The sequence below is a fragment of the Phoenix dactylifera genome, chromosome 3 (assembly GCF_051530095.1).
Source record: "Phoenix dactylifera cultivar Ajwa chromosome 3, Ajwa_hap1_PhDact_Kaust_v1.1, whole genome shotgun sequence".
NCBI classification, from domain to species: Eukaryota; Viridiplantae; Streptophyta; class Magnoliopsida; order Arecales; family Arecaceae; genus Phoenix; species Phoenix dactylifera.
Window position 1 is genome coordinate 8,829,876 of NC_143192.1, and position 22,051 is coordinate 8,851,926.

Sequence of the window (22,051 nt, forward strand, 5' to 3'; positions counted from 1 at the left end):
TAGAGATAAAGTTAATTGGATAAAACTAATGAAAAAAATAAGGTAAGGAAAGGAAACACATTGAGATTTATTAGGGGGAGCTTCTTTAGGGTAACATGACAAGTTAACTACCAATGACAATTTATCCTTTCAAATTATACTGATACTGTTGACGGATCACTGAGAAGAATCCCCTCGTTCAAGTCAATGCTATGAGGAATAACAAATGGCTAATGATCGAAATAATGTTGTAGAATAGTTACAAATCAATATTTCAAGAAAGTTATAAGCTGTCACAATGTAAGGAGTTGAAGGGGCTTATAACCTGTTCAGGCTAGTTGCCTAGTACCATGAGCTGTAGCTTGTAATATTTGAATGCCTGAAGAGATTGTCAAATCCAAACTGCATAGGCAGACAGGGCGTACATGGGCCTCTTTGGTTCTGATTACATGAAACAACAAAAAAGCGACAGTGAGGTGGTAAAGCTCCTAAATACAATTTAAAGCAAGGAAGTACTTAGTAAGTCAGATGCAAGGGTGTGACATTAGAATTGAACCTATAGACTGGCAAAGATGTTAGGGCTTAAATAGATGCCAAGTATGAGTGAGAATTTATACTGGCATGTGTTTTGTCCCATATTGGTTATTTGCTGAAGAGATCTTAAATATTTATACAAGCCAATAAATTCAAATAATACATTCCAACAAGCTTTTTGGATAAAGTTTTGAATTGTTACAAATAATATCAAAGCTGACTTGATTTATAGCCCATGTTACAGTCTCTTTTGAAGCTGATCACAAACCGATCATAATATTTGTGATTAGATTTCTAGTATTTTTTATTATATTTAATTAAATTTAGAATCTTAGCCTGGCCACGACGCTAAGGCTTAAGCTAGGAAGAGGGATTATATGTGGCTCGTGCAGATGTATGTTTAGCTCTATATCGATTGTGTATTGAGTAGATCTTGGATATATATATATAGGGCCAAAAAATTTAAACAATATCTTCTAACTAGCCTTTTTCAGCAATATTCTAGGTAGTTAAAATTGTATCAAAGTGGACTCGGTCCATAATCCATGTGGACTAGGTGTTACCGCAGCACGGACCCAAGTCTCAAATGGGGAGAGTATGTGACGATCTATGTGGGCATATGTTAAGTTCCAAATTGGCTATGCACTAGGTAAATCTTGGATACTTATACCTGGCAAGAAACCCAAATAACATTTCTGAGTGATGGATGTCCTAGGTTAATTGTATTAGAGTGGACCCAACCTACGATCCATGTAGACTAGAAGATACTGTAGCTTGAACCCATTGGACCAACTACGAGCTGATCTTGATATTTGTAATTAGATTTGTAAGCCATGTGATTGGATTTGAATGGATCTGGATCCCTAATATGGTGAGAGAACCCACGCTTAAATAGGGGAGCATGTGAGAACCCATACAATCGGGTTTAGTCCCACATTGGTTGTGCATTGGATAGATCTTTTATACTTATACAAAACCAAGAAACCCAGATACACCTTCCGGCTAGCTTTTTTGGATGAGATCCTAGGTCATTATAACAGCTTATCAATATGTGATGAACTTGAGGATTGGGAGTTTAGGATTACACAGTACAAACAGAAGTTGCAGCTGACTCCTAAGCTCAAGTGTGACACCTAATTGCTGTAAATGTAACACGCAATTGTAGATCTTCTGAGCTGTTTAGCACATAAAAATGGTTTTGCATACTCCGGGAAACTACTTTTGGCTTTCAAAATGCATGAGCTCGTGAAAATTTCAAATACTTGGTACTTAAAGAGTGGGAATTCAATTCTGTTATCCTGTCTTACAGAGTATGTTACATAATTTATGGAATCTGATAGAGATTGTGATTGAAGGCAAGAACACATCCATTTATGACTCCTAATGTTCTTCTAAGCCTTCCAATCTGGAGGCATCTAAGCTTTACAAAGTCTACATTCCTGAAGACAACATCAAGATATTTGCATTCATACTTATACTTCTTTTTCCTCTTGCAGATCATATTCTTCATTAATATTCACTTTGTTCATTTCATGCTCTAAAAGACAGGCAATCAACTGTTTGCACTAGCTTCTGAGGATGGTGCTCACATGTCGCGAAGAGCAAGAAGGTATACAGATATATAGAGAATCATATGTTTAACTAGACTTCTTACTATGTCATGGCATAAATACTAGCAGCCTTTTGCCACCAATTTGGTCACACTTATGAATCCATGAACTGTTATTGTCAAACAGAACTTGGCATTTCTCTAAATTACATTAAATATATGTTTTTTTTTCTTAACCACAACCAAGATTTGCTTGCCTCTTCAATTTCATCAAAATCATAGTTTAATTTCTTTCATACATTTTGGGCATCTTTTCAGCACTTTCCTAATTGTATCTTACTGATCAATTGTTCCTATGTTTGAATGACTTCCTTAGGATCTGTTTGGCACCATTTCTGTTTTTTTTTCCTACAAATTAGCAAAATCTGACATGCTGATAAATGTGGAAGACAGCATTTGTACCAAAGTTCCACTATTCCTTGCTGCTACTTGTTGCTCGTTTCTAAAATAGATAAATCTTTCCTTCCAAAGCTTCTGGAGATTTTCACCAAACAACTTCAAAAAGCAAAAGGTTTTCATGGTACCGACTCTGGTCCAGTACAATTTTCTCTTCTTGGGTTTCAGAAAACAGAAACAGAAAAAAGAAAGCAATACCAAACCAGCCCTTATTTTCTTTATTTGCCAATTTAAAAATCTTTGCAACTTCCAACTTAATAACATGTTTCTAAACTTGGGGAAAAGAAAACAAACTACAATTGTTGTATCTCAGGTGATGGATTTGACCCTCCATGCAGACTGGCTACAAAAGAAGCAAACCGTTCCTTGACTCATGCATTCCAAAACTCGAATCTCTACTTGCATCTGTATGCTGCATGATAGCGTTCGGCAAATTTACAGCGAAGGAACCAGACAGAGATGTATATATGTTTTACAGTTCTAGCTCTTCTACCATCCTTCTCCTATATGTTAACATTATCCCTGCAAATTGTTAGTGTTTGTCTCATATATGGTGCAGGCATTTGTTTTACATTAACTCATAATTTGCTGCAACTATTAAGCCTCCTTTCCCCTATGTTTCGCAATCTCTATGTTCATGTGTGTTGCATACATTTTTTTATCATAACCATCAATGGTCAATACATACAGCCGATTGCGCCAAATGAGTAAATCTTTACAATTATATGGTACAAAATTAATCAGCGCATGAATGGCCAGAATGACCCGCTCTTCTATGTGTTATATGGTAATAATCATAAACTGGCATGAGAGCTAGTTGTAGATATCAAAGCTAAGAAAGATCACTATAGCTCGGCATGTGCAGAAAATGTTTAAATTAGAAAGATGGTTCATGTTTACTCCTTTTAATGCTTTTATTTCTGTACAGCTTTCATATCTTTTGGCTTTCATCCTAGCAATGTTATATCAGTAATGTGAGGCTACAACAAACAAGAAAAAAGACCAGCTCAATATTTTCTGTAGCATCATTTCACTGGCGACTGATCATTTTTCTGAATCATATCTGACCTTTCCATGAAGATGGTGGTTTCATTTTGCTACTGGTTTTTGTCTGATTGCTAGTAAAACATAAAGCCAAACCCACCCAACTCGGCCATCTCTGTTAACTAGCTCTATCAATAGAATGAATAATTTTTTTAACACAAGAACATAATATTGATTCTTTTCATCTTAACTAAATCCTTGTTCACCTAATTATGAATGAATATGAAACAACATGATCCAACTACATGCAACGCAGGTACACTGTCTAATATGCGATTTTAGACAAGATTTTGTCGCATATATTGCATCACATTGTTCCGCATCAAGACCATATCATAATTAAAAGTTTTATACAAATAATAATTTAAAGGAAGTAACAACAGGATTTGCAGCTTGTTTTGTGCTCGATGAAAACTGTAAACCAAAACATTATTTGAAAATCGAACACACATGCTAGTAGACTTAGAGAGCTCTAGAGTGGCTAATCAGACGAGAGAACAAAAGTTAGTTCTTTATGAAATGAACCGAATAAATAAATGAATGAAACAAATCCCCTACATCCAGGCTACAAGATTTCCAATTCTTCAGCAACCCCAACATGAACCAGACTAATAGCTAGCTGTTTAATTGAAAACAAAGAATTAGAAAGCCTACCTGCCTTTGTAACCTCGAACCATAAGAGTAGGAGTCACAATTCCCGGCAATCTCTTTCTTCATTAGCTTCCAAGGGGAAGCAAGTATCCTGTCCGCCGGTCGTCCATAAGAACCAGGCATAATTACTCCTGTGGTAGTCGTTCTCTGGGTCGGCCTGTATCGCCTCCAAGAACATCTCCTCCGCCCCCTCGAGGTCTCCACGGCCGCGCCACAGGAACAACGCGTACCTGCTCATCGCCTCCCCATCCGCCGGCTCCGCATTCACCGCCCAACGGAAGAAATGGTTCGCTCTGCCACCCACCAAAAAAAAAAAAAAAAATTACATTAGCAAAAGAATGTAAGAGCCAATATGGATATCAAGGATCAGCGAATTGATAGGGTTTCAGACCTATCGAAGTCCTTCTCATACTGATAAAGGAGCTGCGCGTAGTTCGAGAGGATCAGGGAATTGGTCCTCTCGTTGGCGATCATGTTCTCGTAAGCCATGCGCCGCCGCATGGAGTCGGGGCACCGATCGTCGAATGCCGCCTTCTCGGCGCCGTCGAGGATTCCGAGGTCGGACCAGCGGCGCCCGTAACTCCCCGGCGGACCGGGTTTCGAAGCATCGGGGCCGTCGAGGTTCCTTTCTTCCGCGACGGCTGCGAGGACCTTCGGCTTCTCCGTCCCCACCGAGGCGACGAAGAATTTGGCCATGAGAACAAGGAGGCCGACGGCGAGATTAGGCGAGGAGGAGAAGACTTTCCGGAAGAGCCAAACGATGGAGTCGCCGGGATCTCTGGAAACACACTCGGCGGTGTCCTCCGCCTCGTCGTCTTCGGAGAGGATGGATCTCTGGATTTCCTCCATGAGAGAAGCGAGGGACCAGACGGCGTTGCCGACGGAGCCGAGGGCCGGGGGGGAGGAGGAGGAGCGGGGCCGGGGGGAGCTCGTGCGTTTCTTCCTCAACTGGACGAGGCGGAGGGAGAAGGGGATGCCGGTGGCGGGGCTCTTCAGCTGGAAGTCGAAGAGCGGCGGCGTTTCGCCGGAGAAGGGGTTTGCGAGGGCGGGGGGAGGGAGGACAAGCCATGGGGGCTCGGGGCTTCCGATCTTGTTGTGGTGGGGCCTCCGGTGGCGGATGGTGGAGTTGAGGACTTGGATAGGCTTTTGGGGCGTCGGTGTTCTTGGGATCGGCTGATGGGGGTGGGTCGGAAGGGGTTTGGAGACGGGAAAAGAGGAGGAGAGGTGAGGTGTCATGGCACGCGGCGAGAGAGAGAGAGGAGGAGAGAGGAAGGGTTTAGAGTGTGTGTGTGTGTGTGTGTGTGTGTGTGTGTGTGTGAGAGAGAGAGAGAGAGAGAGAGAGGAGGAGGGAAAGCGAGAGTTGGGGATCGAGTGGCAGAAACTTCGGTCAACAAGACGGGAGAGTAGGGATTTTTTGTTTTGCGTTGGCCGTTGGGTTGCCGGAGTTCAAAGGGGAGTGGTGCGCGGGTGCTGGGCAACTACTTTTTTTATTATTATTATTTTTTCTCTCACTGGGAAAAAAGGAAGGTGTTGCAAGCGGAATGTTGCATTTTTTTTCTGAAACCATGAAAGAAAAAAAAATAGAATCCAAGAGGAAAAGAATATATTTGATGTTTTTTATTTTATCTCTAAAAATTATTTTTATTCTTTCTAAAAAATACTTTTAAAATAAAGAAGCATCACCATTACACTATGGTTGTATTTATCATATGATCTACATCTCCATGCTATGCTATCGCCATCATCATTATTACTATCATTAATATCATTACTTCTAATTTATTCATCACCATTATTTGTTGCTGATATTGTACAAACATCATCATCGTTACTATCTGTAGCATCGTTACCCTTACGCTTATGCCATCGCTATATATATATATTTATGGAAATAATTAAATCTATAAAATATATTATACATTACAAATTAAGATATCAATAAAATTTTATTTATTTTATCTTTAATATAGAAAAAATAAAAATAATGCCAAATAGCACCATCGGTTTTTCTTAAAAATAAAATTTTTAAAAAACTAATTTTATTGTACCAAAAAATTAATTATAACAGTTTTTGAATTTATTAGTTATCTATAAACCGACTCATTGCCTCTCATAGAAACCTGTTGCTGGAACAAAACCCTTTCATGTCCAAATGATCTCCTGAAATCTCCCATTTTCTAAATTTTCAAGAGGCAAAATTAAAATTCCGCTCTCGAATAACCCGACTTGCCATGCATGGTGCTAAAAGGTCAGGTATACACTTATTCTGACCTATTAGGTAAACATTGCAACATCCTAATGCATTTGCTTGGAACTATAGTCCATGATACCTCCAACCATATGTTCTCTAGTAAAATATTTAAGTTAAAAGTGTAGGCGAAAATTTTTTTTCTTTTTTTTTTGTCAAAACAAAAAGTGCTCAACCACAAATATTAGGGCTTTTCTTTTTGATAGGACACTATTAGGGTTTAGCGGGTACAACCTGCGAGATGATTGATTGGCATGCCACTGATAGATTGACGATCTCCGGGTTTCAATCACCGTCTATGAAAAAGCTAACGAACTTCCTTTGAAGATTAATCATGGAACCACTGTCGAACATTTCATAGAAAAATTTTTGGAGAAACCGCAAGGATGCAGAACCCCAAAGAGACTTGTTGACGTGGATTGGCCGAACTTAAATGAATGCTCGAACTTCGTATTTGGAGCCACAGCCACCGAGTTGTAGTTCTGTCGACATGAAGAACTGATCAAACCTCCCTCCTGTCCCCACAGAATTTGGCAAACCTCACTATTTTGCCTCCTACTGCAAGTTTGCTGCATTTCCAATCCGAAGATTTGTGGCCGAGAGTGTTTCTCCAGCCAGTTTAATGCTCGTTCTTGCAACCTTTAACAGCCTATACGACCAAAATCATTATACACAGTCATCCTTGATCGTAGAGCATATTTATAACACCAACTTAGAAGATTTAAAATTCTGAAGACGTATCTATTATGCTTCAAATTGTTGTAGTTGATCAATATTTCAAGAGCCTATGGAAGCCAATTCTAGCTTGATATTGCCCCATATAATCTGTAGGATAAAGAGAATTTAAATGTGTCAAAAATTGTCATTCAACAGGAAGAAATAAAATCTGAAGCATACAACTTAGGAAAAGTGTCACCACAGGACACATTTCAATAGCAACAGTATGCTTTTCCATCTTACTTTGGGCAAATGGATTTGTCAAACAAAATCTCCACAGCATCCCTAAGATTGACAGACTAGCCCACATATAGAAGAAAAATCCAAATTAATAAGGAGCAATCATGCCATGCCACCCTTCCTCCACACTCTTCCATTTTAAATCCAACTACTACAAAAAATTACAAGATACTTTTTAGTCTCGCGTCATCTACACTACTCCACCCTTAAAAGTTGAGGGCTTAAAGCTCATCATGTGAGTCGTCATCGTCGGAGCTTCCCCCGGGGGCACCACCGGATCTCTGATAGACAGCAGAGATGATGGGGTTGCATACAGCCTCGACCTCCTTGAGCTTCTCATCGTAGTCTTCTTTTTCAGCATTCTGGTTGTCATCGAGCCATTCAAGGGCATCCTTAAGAGCTGCATCGATCTTGTCCTTCTCTTCGCTCTCAAGCTTGTCGGCGAGCTTGTCTTTCTCGTTGATGGTGTTCTTCATGTTGTAGACATATGTCTCCAGCTGGTTGCGGGCATCAATCTTCTCCTTTATTTTCTTGTCTTCCTCGGCAAACTCCTCTGCCTCCTTAACCATGCGATCAATCTCTTCCTGACTCAGACGCCCCTTGTCATTGGTGATGGTGATTTTTTCTGACTTACCGGTTCCCTTATCTTCTGCTTTGACATTCAGAATGCCGTTGGCATCGACCTCGAATGTGACTTCAATCTGAGGTGTGCCCCTGTTTTTTCACCAACCACAATAGTTTTTAATAGCTGAAGAACACTGCTACAGAAAATTGTTCTTCTTGAAGATGAAACGCATTTGAAGAGATGGATGCGAGGAAACAAACCTGGGAGCTGGAGGAATTCCAGTTAGATCAAACTTCCCAAGCATCCTGTTGTCCTTTGTAAGACTTCTTTCACCCTCAAAGACCTGCATTTAAAGATACATGAATCTATAATTCACAAGCAACAAATTCGCAAAAGCAGCACATCATTTGGGGGAGCAAGATAAGATGTCAATTGACTTCGAGGAAAATTCCAATACCTGAATAGAGACAGTAGTCTGCTGATCCTGGTAAGTGGTGAAAACTTGAGATTTCTTGGTTGGGATGACAGTGTTTCTTGGAATCAGCTTGGTCATCACTCCACCAACCGTCTCAATCCCAAGAGTTAAAGGCGCCACATCCAACAAGAGAATATCTGCAACCAGATCACATTAGAAAACACAGATCAAGAATAAAAGTAGAGTTCAAATTAGTGCCAGCTGAATCCGTGACCCACGATACCAGGCTATAAAAATTTACTTTGGCATTATCTATGCTCTATTTCATGGTACTCATTTTACATCTTACAGGGATGCAATATAAGTGTTATGATGAGATTGCCCTTAATTATCTAACTCTGCGCATAAATAGCATACGGTAAAAATAATAGCAGAAGATAATTACCTTTGGTTTCTTCACCACCCTCCCCGCTCAAAATGCCTCCTTGGACAGCTGCCCCATATGCAACTGCCTCATCCGGGTTCACGCCCTTGCTTGGTTCCTTCCCATCAAAATAGTCCTTCAGAAGCTGTTGAACCTTTGGAATCCTGGTGCTCCCGCCCACAAGGACAATTTCATCAATCTGGCGCTTCTCCAGTCCAGCATCTTCCATAGCCTTCTTCACAGGTCCCATGGTCTTCCTAAAGAGATCATTGTTTAACTCTTCAAACCGGGCTCGGGTCAGAGGCTCAGAGAAGTCCAGGCCTTCGTATAGTGACTCGATCTCCACCCGGACCTGGTGCTGATTGCTCAAAGCTCTCTTGGCACGCTCACACTCCCTCCTCAGCTTCCCAAGAGCCTTATTGTCCTTGCTGATGTCCTTTCCGTGCTTTTTCTTAATCAATTTGATGAAGTATTCCATGATTCTCTGATCAAAGTCTTCACCTGCAGGATAGAAACAATTTAGCTTGTGTCAGCAATACTACCAAGAAAAAACCACTCAACAACTGCAGCATCCCAAGTTGATGACTCATAATGATCGAAACTACATTTCCCACTAGGACTGGTACATGAGGGGCACATGCAAAGAAGTTAAGGATGGCTGTGATTATTCAGAGAACCACACAATGTATAGATGCTGGAATCTAATGTCTTGCTTTCTCTCAATTCTTACTGCTGATTCAAGTATTCAAAACTTCCAATTAGAACGTGAATTTCCCTTACAAATATTGTTTGCTTAGTTTGTTTCCTGGTAAAATCAAAGAATCCTGATATTTCTTTACTTGGAATGGAACCCCTATGCCTGGAGATCCAGCCTTCCATGCTGTCCTCATGTAGAAGGCTACAGGCGAAACAGCACATGCTGGACTCTAGGCCTTTCATGTTACAAAGATACCTCAGTATTTCAGGGAAAGCCTGAAAACCAAAACTTAGAATGTAAACCACAGAACTGGATCATAATTAATAGGTGGACTAGAAATCACAACTACTAAAGAGAACTCTGTCATTGATTATGCCAAAAATTAAGCTGAAAAATAATCACAAAAGTTGTAAAGAACCTCTACTGTCAGAAGCCTAAGGTCTTACCTCCAAGGTGAGTGTCACCATTTGTTGCCAAAACCTCAAAAACTCCGTTATCAATAGTCAAGATACTGACATCAAATGTCCCTCCACCAAGATCAAAAACAAGGATGTTCTTCTCCCCACCTTTCTTATCAAGACCATAGGCAATAGCAGCAGCGGTTGGTTCGTTTATTATCCTAGCAACATTCAAACCAGCTATTATGCCGGCATCCTTAGTTGCCTGCCTCTGAGCATCATTGAAGTAAGCTGGAACAGATTAAGGACAAAAGATGTAAGAAGATGATTGCAATTAGAATTTAACTAAAAAGTAATTTCTAAATCAGACCATTTTTATTACCTGGGACAGTGACAACAGCATCCTTAATTTTCTTCCCAAGGTATGCTTCAGCTGTCTCCTTCATCTTAGTTAGAATCATGGCACTAATCTCTTCAGGACTAAAAACCTTGACCTCTCCATCCCTGATTTTGACTTGGATGTAAGGCTTGCCATCCTTGTTCACAATTTTATATGGCACAAGTTTAATGTCCCTCTGTACCTCTTTGTCCTCAAACCTGCAAGAGCACATAAATTATATCATTGCACTGGTTAACAGAATTCAGGTAGAGAGAGAGAGAGAGAGATTCTTACTTTCTTCCAATAAGCCTTTTAACATCAAAAATGGTCCTCTCCGCATTTAAAGCTGCCTGGTTCTTTGCAGCCTCGCCAATTAATCTCTCACTATCAGTGAAGGCCACCCAGGATGGTGTGATACGGTTCCCTTGGTCATTGGCTATGATTTCTACATGACCATTCTTGTAAACACCAACACATGAGTAGGTAGTGCCCAAATCTATACCAATAACTGTCCCCAACTTGGTGGCTTCTTCTTTTGCAATCGAAAATGCAAAGAGACATCCTGCCAAATTATCCTCCAAAGTTAATACCTCACTGCTTTTGCACACTACCATAACTAAAAGCACAAGCATATATCATCTTTTTTCTCCTATAGAAGAAAGAAACCTACCACATATTATCTGCATTTTCTACATATTAATGATACAAAATAAAGAAGGTTAAATCAAAAACCATGCGTCATCAAACAATGACTGAACAAATATTTGTTGCATAAATGAAAACGCATAGGGAGGCACCTATCAATGTACATCTCATAAGAATATAAAAAAATAATTATAATTTAATTGGTAAAATGATATGCTTAACTGGTTCATACATAGTGTTACTAAGTTAGTTGTGGCCTTCTAGCCTTCTCTGATGATTGCATATGTTTCTTCCAACAATTGATTAAATTATTTACCATTGGAAGCATAGAAGATAATATTTCTAAAAGGACCTTCAACATTTATTTCCTAAACTCTGTCTAGAAACCTAGCACTCATAGTTACCCAAGAAAACTCGTGCTTCTGATAATAACCACCAATGGCCAATAAAAGGATTAGTTTTTTGATCAGTTCAATTTGTCCTCCAGATGGTGCATCGGTACCCATAAATTAGGTTAACCAACACACAATCGACAACCTAGTTTGCATCGACAGAAATCTACTAAACTAGTAAACATAAATAACGTTAACTATTACACGATTGACAACCTAAACAGAAATTCACTAACTTCTGATGATCATGATGTTTTGCCAAGTGTTTACACATAAGCTACTAAAGATTTGTTCTAGATCTATATTCTTTGTTCCAAAAGGTTGTTAAAAATAAAAACCATTATACCGAACCACAAAATCAAAGGAAGTATTTGGTTATATCAGTTTTCAAAGAATACAAACTCTGACCAGATCCAACTTCATACAATATAGAAACATTAACGTTTCTTGGTAAGAGAAATAATTGGGTAAAGTTAGTTAGCAGAAATTCATTTACGTCTTAATGCAGACACAAGCTACAAATGATCACTAAGAGCCATCGAACAGTTATCCAAAAAGTGATCTTTACGTTTTCCCATCTGATATTACAATCTATGTCTAATCCAGACGAGGTAGTCATTCCACAAGCAATTATTCAAACCTAGGACGTATCGAAGCCCCTTTCACGCAACCAGCTCTGAATAAGATTAAGATAATTTCTGACGTACAATCTAAGCAATAAACTGATAGAAGTTAAGGCTTCCACTAAATCAAGCATATCAAAATTTCGTCATTATTTATGAGATCAACGCCACACTACAAGGGCATAAAAAAATCCGTGATTTTACTTGGCAGTAAAGAAAAATCTGGACAACAAACTCGGTTTCTCCTTCTCTATCAAAATGACAAATGATCAACGACAAACCCCAAACCGTGCAGCTAGATCAATCCCTCGAAGCAGATCTCGTTCCCTCGAAGCAGATCAGCAACATAAACCCATAGAAACAAGTCGAAATGAAAGAAACAAACACACCAGTCTATCGAAATAAAACCAAGCACCAGATCTAAACAACTATACTCATCACGATAGGAAAACAGATCCCAGGAATCAAACCATCAAAACTTGATCTAACAAAAGAAAACTCAAGGGATCCAAACACTTCATACCTGAAAGCAAGATCCCTAACAAGATCGCGGAGCCGCTATTTCGCATAGATCGATCCATGGCTGCTTCACGAGCTTCTCCTCCTCCTCCAAAACCCTACGCTGGAGACGGATCCGATGGAATCGCTCGCTCTCTCTCTCTCTCTCTCTCTTCCCGGAAGCTGGCGAAGACTTAACTTGCGAGATTGAAGGGTTTCAGCGGTATTTAATGGAACGATTTGGGTCCGAGCGACACTGCAACACGTAAACCGGATCCATTTCCACGAATCCGGAGAAGGGTACATGTCATTGCAATGACGTGGACCAATAGGGTTTCAAGGTTTACGCGTCTCCGCCAATGGGAGCTCGAGTTGTTGTTGGGGCGATCACAACGGTTTATTCCATGGATTTAAACGTGGAAGGTTCGCGAGATTTAGAACACGCGTATTGATGGTATCCCGAAGACCACGGCAGTTCTGCTACGTGTCTTGATCAAATGCCGTCCAATGGTGCATCTATTTCCGTCCACATATTTGGGCCTTGAGGAGGCCTAGTGGGCTTAAACAATGAGGCCCACTGGGATATAACCAAATAAAATTCAATGCGATCCTGCTTCAAATAGCTAAGGCCCTATTTGGGAGAGTTGTTAGTAGTAGAGCTTTTGGAAGTAGAGCATTTATAAAAGGCTGTTTACTGTTTGATAACTATATTTTTAAAGTGCTGTGGCACTTTAACATGTGTTTGGTAAACAAACTGAGAAAGTACTTTTGTGTAATAAAATGACCAGGATATTACCAGTATTATATAACATAGCATAATAAAATATAATATGTATTAATACATAAATATATAATATAGGATAATATTAATATAATATAATATAATATTATTATAATATAGTACTATAATATTATGTATTATAGAATAATAATTTAATATAATATTAAATTATTTAACATAACATATCAATGTATTATGATATAATGTAATATAATATTATATTTATAGTATAATACCATAATAAATATATAAAATATTATAATTATTAGTGAAAATTAATTTTTCATCCTTTAATGATCATTTATCTCTCTAACAAATTTTCTAGCTAGGTGATAAAATTGGTTACATAATTACTAATATTTATTTTTATTTATTTATTTATTTAGATCATATTATTTGCCACTCACTCATTATTTTTTTATTTATTTATTTTATTTACTTATTTTATTTATTTATTTATTTATTATTTTATTCCATTGAAACATAGAGGGGTCGCTGGCCATGGGTGGTGGCTGGCATGGTGGCTGCCACCGTGGGTAGCCACGAGCTCCCAAAACAAAAAAAAAAAAAAAAGAAGAGAAGAAGGAACAGAGGCGGCGTTGAGAGGAAGAAGATAGAGAGGGAGAGGGAGAGGATGGGTGAGAGAGGAAGCGGCCGGATGAGGGTTTTGGAAAAAAAAAGTGTGATTTAAATGGGGGTATTTTGGTCAAAAAAAGCTTTCCGACAAAACTAAAAACAGCATTTTTGGAAAGCTCCAAATTGGAGCTTCTCCCCAAAAGCTGTTTTCAGCTTCCCGCAAAAGCTGAAATAGTTTTTCGAAAATTTTACCAAACACCATTTTTTATCTAAAAGAATTTTGGAGGGCCAGAAAGTGTTTTTTGGCCCTCCATAAGCTCCCCCAAACAGAGCCTAAGACCTTTATTTCTTCTTCTTTTAATAACAATTTGCCAAGTGTAGGCCTTAGATATATTTCTTATATATCCCTTAGATATATGAAATAGCAATTATAAACAAAATCCAAATAACTTCCAAAATCTCTTTGTGCAAGATGTTTGAACTACTGCTAATAGTAATTTGCAACCTATGCGAGTCTAGAATTAGAGTTGGGATGGTGGCACATATAATTTCTAAATTTAATCGAACTATGAAAAATAATAAAAGAAATAGTTAAAAGAAGTAATTCAATCAAAAAGTAATAAGCTGTTGGAGAATGAGTCGGTGATATATCAAACTAAATATAACGCCTCAAATGTATCCTTGGATCATCGAATGCTAGACTAAAAAAGATGATAAATATAATGTATATAGAAAGTAGAATTCAGAAAATATAAAATATGAATGTGAGGTCCATCTCAATCAATTGATCGACCAACCTACTCAGGCTCTGCTTGGTGCTGGAGTACGGCCTAGAACATCTCGTTCCTAAATTTAATCAAGGCAGAGCTCCTATTTGAGGAGGAGGCGGACTCCTCCTCCTACCCCATCACTATTTTTTTTTTTTTTTGCTAAAGACGGATTTTCATACAATACGTATACGAATATATCCAATAAAGTCAAAAAATACTAACTCACAGAGAGCTAGTGGCAGCTCCCCCTCTCACACCCAAAGGGTGTATCTTGAATGATAAGCCGCGAAGGCAGCCACCCAATCGGCTGGCCCACTGCCCCATGAGGTGGCGCTCCACACACACTCTTCTTCGAATCTTCTCTCTCTCTCTCTCTCTTTCTCTCTCTCTTTCCTTAGCCATCCTTTTTATCTTCACCGAACTTTGGTCCCAACCTCATCAAAGATGAGGCAAAGGTACACCACCACTCCAATTTCTTTTTTTTCTATGTTTTCCTATCAAGAACCATCATTGCTAACATATTTTCATCGATCATGCATTAGAATTTTGCTGTAATACCCTTTCGCTACTGGTTGACCTCCTTTTATTTTTGAAGCCGGCTGTCCTGTTTTTTATTTGGCCGTCACACCTTAATGGTCTATTGCCAATGACAAAACCCTAGCCTCTTAATCAACGACTAAGGCACAGTTTGAAACCCTGTTTCACTATTTTCTCGCCTCTTATCCTCTTTTATAACCACAGCAACTATAGCTTGTCATCAGATGTTCGGCCATGACCATCGGCGCCACCAGCAGCCACCCCAACCTCTCTTCTCTCTTCCTAGGAGAGGCAGCTAAATCCCCTATTTCACTAACCCTCTTGCTCCTCTTTTCTCTCTCTCTCTCTCTTCTCTTCTCTTTCTCTTTCTCTCAACTCTCTTTCTCACTTTCTCTCTCTTGGGATGGGTAGACGTCAGAAGAGGGTCCCCCTGTAATCTTGCTCAACCTTGGTAAAGGGTGTTTTGAATTGCTTGGATGGTCGTGCAGTGTGTCAGCCCTTACCTGAGCTATTGTTGGGTATAATTGGACCCCATTATCAATCTCATTATATTATCATTACCCTAACCTAATTTTCGTTTCATAATTTGACCGGTTGGTTTACTTGATTAGATCGACTTGAGCTATCGAACACCGTCACCTGGCTGGCCCTATTTCCTTCCTTCAACTCTTCATGTTGTTTTTCTGCAATTGCTCATATCTTTTCTAATTGTTGGGCTTGATTCTACATAGGAGTACAATTATTAACTGGATCCGCAGGGGGCCGAGTAGTCATGGAGGTGCTCATCCCCTGCTCCACGATATTTGGATGATGGTGAGGGAGAGTGTTACATTTAGAGACTATGTATGTATATCGTGAGGCCAATGGGGCGGCCGACTGAGTGGCGGTATATGTAGCGAGCCACTAATGAGGCACCCTATGGGCTGGAGAGAGAGAGATGCCGGAGCACTTCGGAACCTTTTGTATTCCGATTCTATTGTATGTATTCATATCCATGATGTATGAAATGCCCGTTTTAACCACAAAAAAAAAAGAGAAGCCTAGCAATAGGATACTATATTATAATCCTTAAATTGAGCTTCAAGGAAAAGTTCTCATAATTTTTTTTTATTTGTCTGTATATATTCATAAAAAAAATAATAATCCTACTTTTCCTAGATTTTTAATTAAATAATATAATCTTTGATATCAAATAAATTATAAATTGATTTACATGTGATTTATGAGTTTTATGAATTTGTTTTTTGAACAAAAAATAAATTTGTAATTTGGAAGTAATCTTTTCACTAAGGAATATTGTTGTTATTGTTTGTAGCTTTTATATAGATTACGAATATTTTGATTGGAATATGGTATATGTTATTATGTAAATAACTTGGATATATTTTGGATTTTGGACTCAGCCAAACTATGTTTTGACGGTTATGCATTGGTACCCAAACTGTTTTATCTAGCCTAACCAGAGGGAATAAATATATTATCCTTATCTGCTCCATAAAGTATTGGTGCGATTCTCTAACCCAACCATATAGTGTAAGTATGATCATAGTTTGTAAAGTTGCAGAGTTGACTTACAATATTCTAAACTATGCTTATGGATTCGAATACGAATGAGTATAAATATAGATAACATTACTAGAAGAAACATGAATATTCTTGATTACTAAAATTATTTACCTAAGTATAGTGATTTCTCTTATATACTTAGTATTAGCAAGAGTACTTATAACTTGAATTATCTAGTTGAAGTATTTTCAACATGGTGCATAGGATGGCAGAAATATAGAGCCAATCCCCTTCTGACACATGGACTTAGGCTTGTCCTTCCCACCAAATTTGGACCCCAATGCATTTTGAAATATTGTAAGCATCTTGGTATATATTGCAACATGCACTAACAAGATACTCTTTTGGATGTACCAAATGCAGAAAATTACCATTAAAAATTTTAATAGAGGAAAGAAAGCAAAACTTTTAGTCATCAAAAATTATATAATAATGATAGGGGTTTTTTTCATAAAATATATAAAAATGATATTAATTCGAGGAGTGAATCATAAGTTTTCTCTTTCCCAATAAGTTTTATGAGTAGATCCTGACAAGATAACACTTGGATTTAGTTTCCAAAGTGAAGTATCCAACTCTCATCTTACCCAATCTCCAAATCACACGCCCACCGGCCGCACCCTGCAAGCCAAGCAACACACTGAAATGCCACTGCTCTCCCGGGATCGTCGCTCCCAGCCGCCAAGATGTCTCCATCTCCTCCTCCTCCTCCTCCTCCTCTTCTCCCTCTCCCACCCGCCGATCGCCGCCGCCGGCGGCCGCCAGTACCCATGCAAGCGCCCCCACAACTCGTACCCCTTCTGCAACGCCTCCCTCCCCGTCGCCACCCGCGCCGGCTACCTCGTCTCCCTCCTCACCCTTGACGAGAAGATCCAGCAGCTCTCCAACTCCGCCGCCGCCGTCCCCCGCCTCGGACTCCCACCCTACCAGTGGTGGTCCGAGTCCCTCCACGGGCTCGCCCCCAACGGCCCCGGCGTCTTCTTCAACGGCACCGTCCGCTCCGCCACCGTCTTCCCCCAGGTCATCCTCTCCGCCGCCGCCTTCAACCGCACCCTCTGGCACGCCATTTCCAGGGCCATTGCCGTCGAGGCCCGTGCCATGTACAACGTCGGCCAGGCCGGCCTCACCTTCTGGGCGCCCAACATCAACATCTTCCGCGACCCCCGGTGGGGCCGCGGCCAGGAGACCCCGGGCGAGGACCCCATGCTCACCTCCGACTACGCTGTCGAATACGTCAGAGGGTTTCAAGGGGAGGACGACGGCGATCTCGAAGATAGAATCGGAGAATCAAGAATTTCGGAGGGATCGCGCCGCGGCGGCGGCGGCGGCGCGGGCGAGATGATGGTTTCGGCCTGCTGCAAGCACTACACTGCTTATGATTTGGACCAGTGGGAGGATTTCAGCAGATATACCTTCAATGCTGCGGTAAGAAGGCTGCTTTAAAATTAGAATTGCTACAAATTTTTTATTTTTTTCTTGTGATCGATTCGAAGCTATTCTGGTGCATCATCAGGTGACGAAGCAAGATATGGAGGACACGTTTCAGCCGCCATTTCGGAGCTGCATCGAGGAAGGCCATGCCAGCTGCTTGATGTGCTCTTACAATCAGGTCAACGGGGTACCTGCTTGCGCTCGGGGCGATCTCCTGCAGAAAGCTCGAAAAGAATGGGGGCTTGAGGGGTACGTGTTCATCTCTTGCTTCTATATTCATTAGTCCATTTGTTCATCAAAAGAATAGAATGCACCACTCCTATTTGATAGTATTCCTGACTCATTTCTGTATGGTCTTCTCATGGGCGCATCGAATTCGAATCCGAATGCAGGTATATAACCTCCGATTGTGATGCTGTTGCCATAATCTATGAAGACCAAAACTACACGAATTCACCTGAAGATTCCATTGCTGATGTGTTGAAAGCAGGTGAGGATCGATGCGCATGCTCGAGGAGCTGCTTGCTTGCTTTGGCTGGGAGAATTTTGTGACATGCTTTGAAGTTTGTGGACTAATTTGCTTCTCTCTTTGGGAAGGAATGGATATCAACTGTGGAACATATCTGGTTCGATACACTGGTCAAGCAGTTAGGTTAGGAATTGTTCGAGAAGAAGACATTGACCGCGCATTGCTCAATCTATTCTCCGTTCAGCTACGCCTTGGGCTGTTTGATGGAAACCCAGCTAAAAATCGGTTTGGGGAGCTTGGACCCAGTGATATTTGTACCAAGGAGCACAGGGAGCTGGCACTGGAAGCTGCAAGGCAGGGCATTGTACTTCTGAAGAATGATAGAAGTTTCTTGCCACTAAGAAAGAATAAGGTTGGCTCCTTGGCTATAATCGGTCCTGCCGGTAATGACACAAACATATTGGGTGGTGATTACACAGGTAAGCTGTGCCGGTTGATTGGTTTGTATCTCCATCGGATCGTTTCGACTGAAATTTGCTAACATGGTTCTTGTAATCTTTAGGCGTCCCTTGCCATCCAACGAGCTTGTTTGAGGGTCTCCAGACCTACATCGCAGGAACATCATTTGCTGCAGGATGCATTGATGTACCATGTGACTTGAAAGACGGATTCAAAGCAGCTGTGGCTGTTGCTAGGAAAGCAGATGTAGTGGTCGTGGTTGCTGGACTGAACCTAACAGAAGAGACCGAAGACCATGATCGGATTAGCCTACTGCTGCCTGGAGAGCAGATGGATCTCGTAAATGCTATCGCCAAGGTGAGTAGGAAACCACTGGTACTGGTCCTTATGGGTGGCGGACCTGTCGACGTTTCCTTTGCAAAAGACAACCCAAGGATTGGAAGCATTCTCTGGATTGGATATCCAGGTGAAGTTGGTGGCCAAGCAGTTGCAGAAGCTCTGTTTGGAGAATTCAATCCAGGTAAGTAATTGGGAGTACTCCTGAATGCTATGAACTTGTTACAGTGGCAATTGATGTTATTGTGTGCTGGAACAGGGGGACGGTTGCCGGTGACTTGGTACCCAGAGTCCTTCACCAAGGTGCCAATGAATGATATGCATATGAGAGCTGATCCCTCGCGAGGGTACCCGGGACGAACTTACCGATTCTATACAGGAGAGGTGGTTTATAGATTTGGATATGGTTTGAGCTATTCAAGCTATTCCTACAAGTTCTTCTCAGTGCCTGAGAAAATTAGTGTGCGAAGTTCATCAACCGAGGCTTATATCAGAAAGGAACCCCAAGATGCCAGGAGAGATGGATTGGACTCCTTGCGCATTGATGAGATCTCATCTTGCAAGGCTTTAACATTTTATGTGCAGATTTCTGTGATTAATGGTGGCAATATGGATGGGAGCAACACTGTCCTATTGTTCGCAAGATCGACCGCAAACATCAAAGGCTCCCCAAAGAAACAGTTGATTGGATTCGAGCGTGTGCATACAACAGCTGGCAGAGCTACTGAAGCTAGGATCATGGTGAATCCCTGCAAGCATCTGAGCACAGTGAATGAAGAAGGCCAATGGGTACTGCCATTGGGAGCTCATGTCTTGATGGTGGAAGATTTAGAGCATGTATTGGTAATTGAAGCTTGATCAGGGATTCAATTGAAATCCAATCCTTTAAAGAATTTCTTGTTGCCTCAGTGGGGCACTGTTGACTGTTGTTGTAACTTCAAATTGGTGCAGCAATTAAGGAAACAGCAGATCATGTTTGAAGATCTCGGAATTGGTTTGGCTAGCTAGCTGCTGATTTTGCTATCCCTGACACTAAACTTCTCAGGATTTCTCCATTCACCACTATTTCTTGCTGTCTTTCTTGCTATGATCATTAATGCATCAATAAAAATGTTGTTTTACAAGTCATGGTTGTTTCTTGCTCAGGTTAAACCTCAATTTCTTGATTCACCTCCCAAAGTTTACTAGGAAGCACTACAGAAATCTAGTATGGTATGTTACTTGGGCCTCTCTAGGTTCCTCTCCCTCAGAATTTTCACCAAAAATGTCATTGTCCACAAGAACAGCCCCATTGTGTACAAAAACAAACCCCACAAATGGATTCCAAACTCACCAAACTCCAACTACCATGAAAGCAGCCCCCTGAAAAAAAATAAAAAAAAAAATCACATAGCCAACAGCCAGTAGAACTATCAATCTAATTTAAGCACCACCTAATACGTTTGCCAATCTAAACATGACAAGAAAACCCTTCAATATGAGCTCTGTGACCAATGCACAAATAGTATATACAAAGAAAGCAATCATTCAACCTCTTCCAAGCGCAACATGAAGCCATAGGAAAAAAAATAATAATACACTGCAAACGGTATCCAAAGAGCCATGATTTCATTAGTTAGATTTTTTTATACTACCAAAGACACCCCTTTGCACAATATTTCCACAACCCCAAGCCATTACCCACCTAAAGCTTCCTTTAAACTACTTCAAAGAGGAGGGGGAAAAAAGGCATAACTAAGAGCTGGTAAACTTGGTGACCGCCTTGGTCCCCTCCGAGACAGCGTGCTTCGCAAGCTCCCCGGGGAGAACGAGTCTGACCGAGGTCTGGATCTCGCGAGAAGTGATGGTCGGCTTCTTGTTGTAGCGAGCGAGCCTGGAGGCCTCCTGGGCGAGCTTCTCGAAGATGTCGTTGATGAAGGAGTTCATGATGCCCATCGCTTTGCTCGAGATGCCGATGTCCGGGTGGACCTGCTTCAGCACCTTGAAGATGTAGATCTTGTAGGTCTCGCTGCTCTTCTTCGACTTCTTCTTCTTCTTCTTGTCCGTCGACGACGCCACCCCCTCCTTCGGCAGCCGCTTCTCCGCCTTGGGCTTCTTCTCCGCCGCCGCCGGAGCCTTCTCCGCCTTCTTCTCCTCCGCCGCGGCGGTGGATGCGGGCTTCTTCTCCGCCGGCTTCTTGTCCGCCTTGGGAGCCATTCTGCGGGAACCAAACAATCGAGGATGGAAGGGAGAGAATGAAAGCGGAAGGGATTCGAGACGTCGACGAGCGCGATGGTGAGGGAAGGAGGGAGTCGGTACTTATAGGGAAGAGGAGGTGGACACTGATTGGCTTGGCTTGGTTCGCGCGGATCGACGTTCCGAGCCGTTGATTTTTTGGAGAAAGAGAATAGACGGTAGAGATTAGTTGAAGTGGGTGGTGGGGGAGAGCCAAAGCGGGAAGGAAATATTGGAGCGGAAGGTTTTGAAAACGAGCGCCTTCTGCCCATATTTATAGAGAAAGCGAAGTGGTAGACTTATGCAACTATTCATACAAAAATTATTATTTTATAAGTTTTTTTTTTTTAGACACATATCTTTATTAATATTAAAAGGGCATATCGCTCTACTAGTACCTCGGTGGTACCAGATGTGACGTACTCATACGTGGTATTCATGCCAGAGCCCAGAGGGGT

At 40.9% G+C, this 22,051-nt stretch overlaps 4 protein-coding genes across 4 annotated transcripts; 1 reads left to right on the forward strand and 3 right to left on the reverse strand.

Moving 5' to 3' along the window:
* Nucleotides 1–43: 43 nt before the first annotated feature.
* Nucleotides 44–5,630, reverse strand: LOC103712105 (uncharacterized). The gene is made up of 3 exons (XM_089929431.1): nucleotides 4,605–5,630; nucleotides 4,217–4,506; nucleotides 44–420 (listed from the first exon to the last, which is right to left on the reverse strand). The coding sequence occupies exons 1-2, from the start codon at nucleotides 5,447–5,449 to the stop codon at nucleotides 4,251–4,253; spliced, it is 1,101 nt and encodes a 366-aa protein (XP_089785557.1). The 5' UTR covers nucleotides 5,450–5,630; the 3' UTR covers nucleotides 44–420; nucleotides 4,217–4,250.
* A 1,731-nt stretch (nucleotides 5,631–7,361) lies between these two features.
* LOC103712101 (luminal-binding protein 5) lies at nucleotides 7,362–12,740 on the reverse strand. Its single transcript, XM_008798505.6, has 8 exons — nucleotides 12,480–12,740; nucleotides 10,591–10,858; nucleotides 10,300–10,514; nucleotides 9,966–10,208; nucleotides 8,844–9,323; nucleotides 8,441–8,595; nucleotides 8,244–8,326; nucleotides 7,362–8,132 (listed from the first exon to the last, which is right to left on the reverse strand). The coding sequence occupies exons 1-8, from the start codon at nucleotides 12,535–12,537 to the stop codon at nucleotides 7,640–7,642; spliced, it is 1,995 nt and encodes a 664-aa protein (XP_008796727.1). The 5' UTR covers nucleotides 12,538–12,740; the 3' UTR covers nucleotides 7,362–7,639.
* A 4,455-nt stretch (nucleotides 12,741–17,195) lies between these two features.
* LOC103712100 (Glycosyl hydrolase family protein) lies at nucleotides 17,196–20,362 on the forward strand. The gene is made up of 6 exons (XM_008798504.6): nucleotides 17,196–18,109; nucleotides 18,198–18,364; nucleotides 18,508–18,605; nucleotides 18,713–19,063; nucleotides 19,147–19,563; nucleotides 19,639–20,362. The coding sequence occupies exons 1-6, from the start codon at nucleotides 17,330–17,332 to the stop codon at nucleotides 20,235–20,237; spliced, it is 2,412 nt and encodes an 803-aa protein (XP_008796726.4). The 5' UTR covers nucleotides 17,196–17,329; the 3' UTR covers nucleotides 20,238–20,362.
* Nucleotides 20,363–20,967: 605 nt separating this feature from the next.
* On the reverse strand, nucleotides 20,968–21,671 carry LOC103712099 (histone H2B.11-like). Its single transcript, XM_008798503.6, has one exon. The coding sequence runs from the start codon at nucleotides 21,573–21,575 to the stop codon at nucleotides 21,114–21,116; it is 462 nt and encodes a 153-aa protein (XP_008796725.1). The 5' UTR covers nucleotides 21,576–21,671; the 3' UTR covers nucleotides 20,968–21,113.
* Nucleotides 21,672–22,051: the final 380 nt, after the last annotated feature.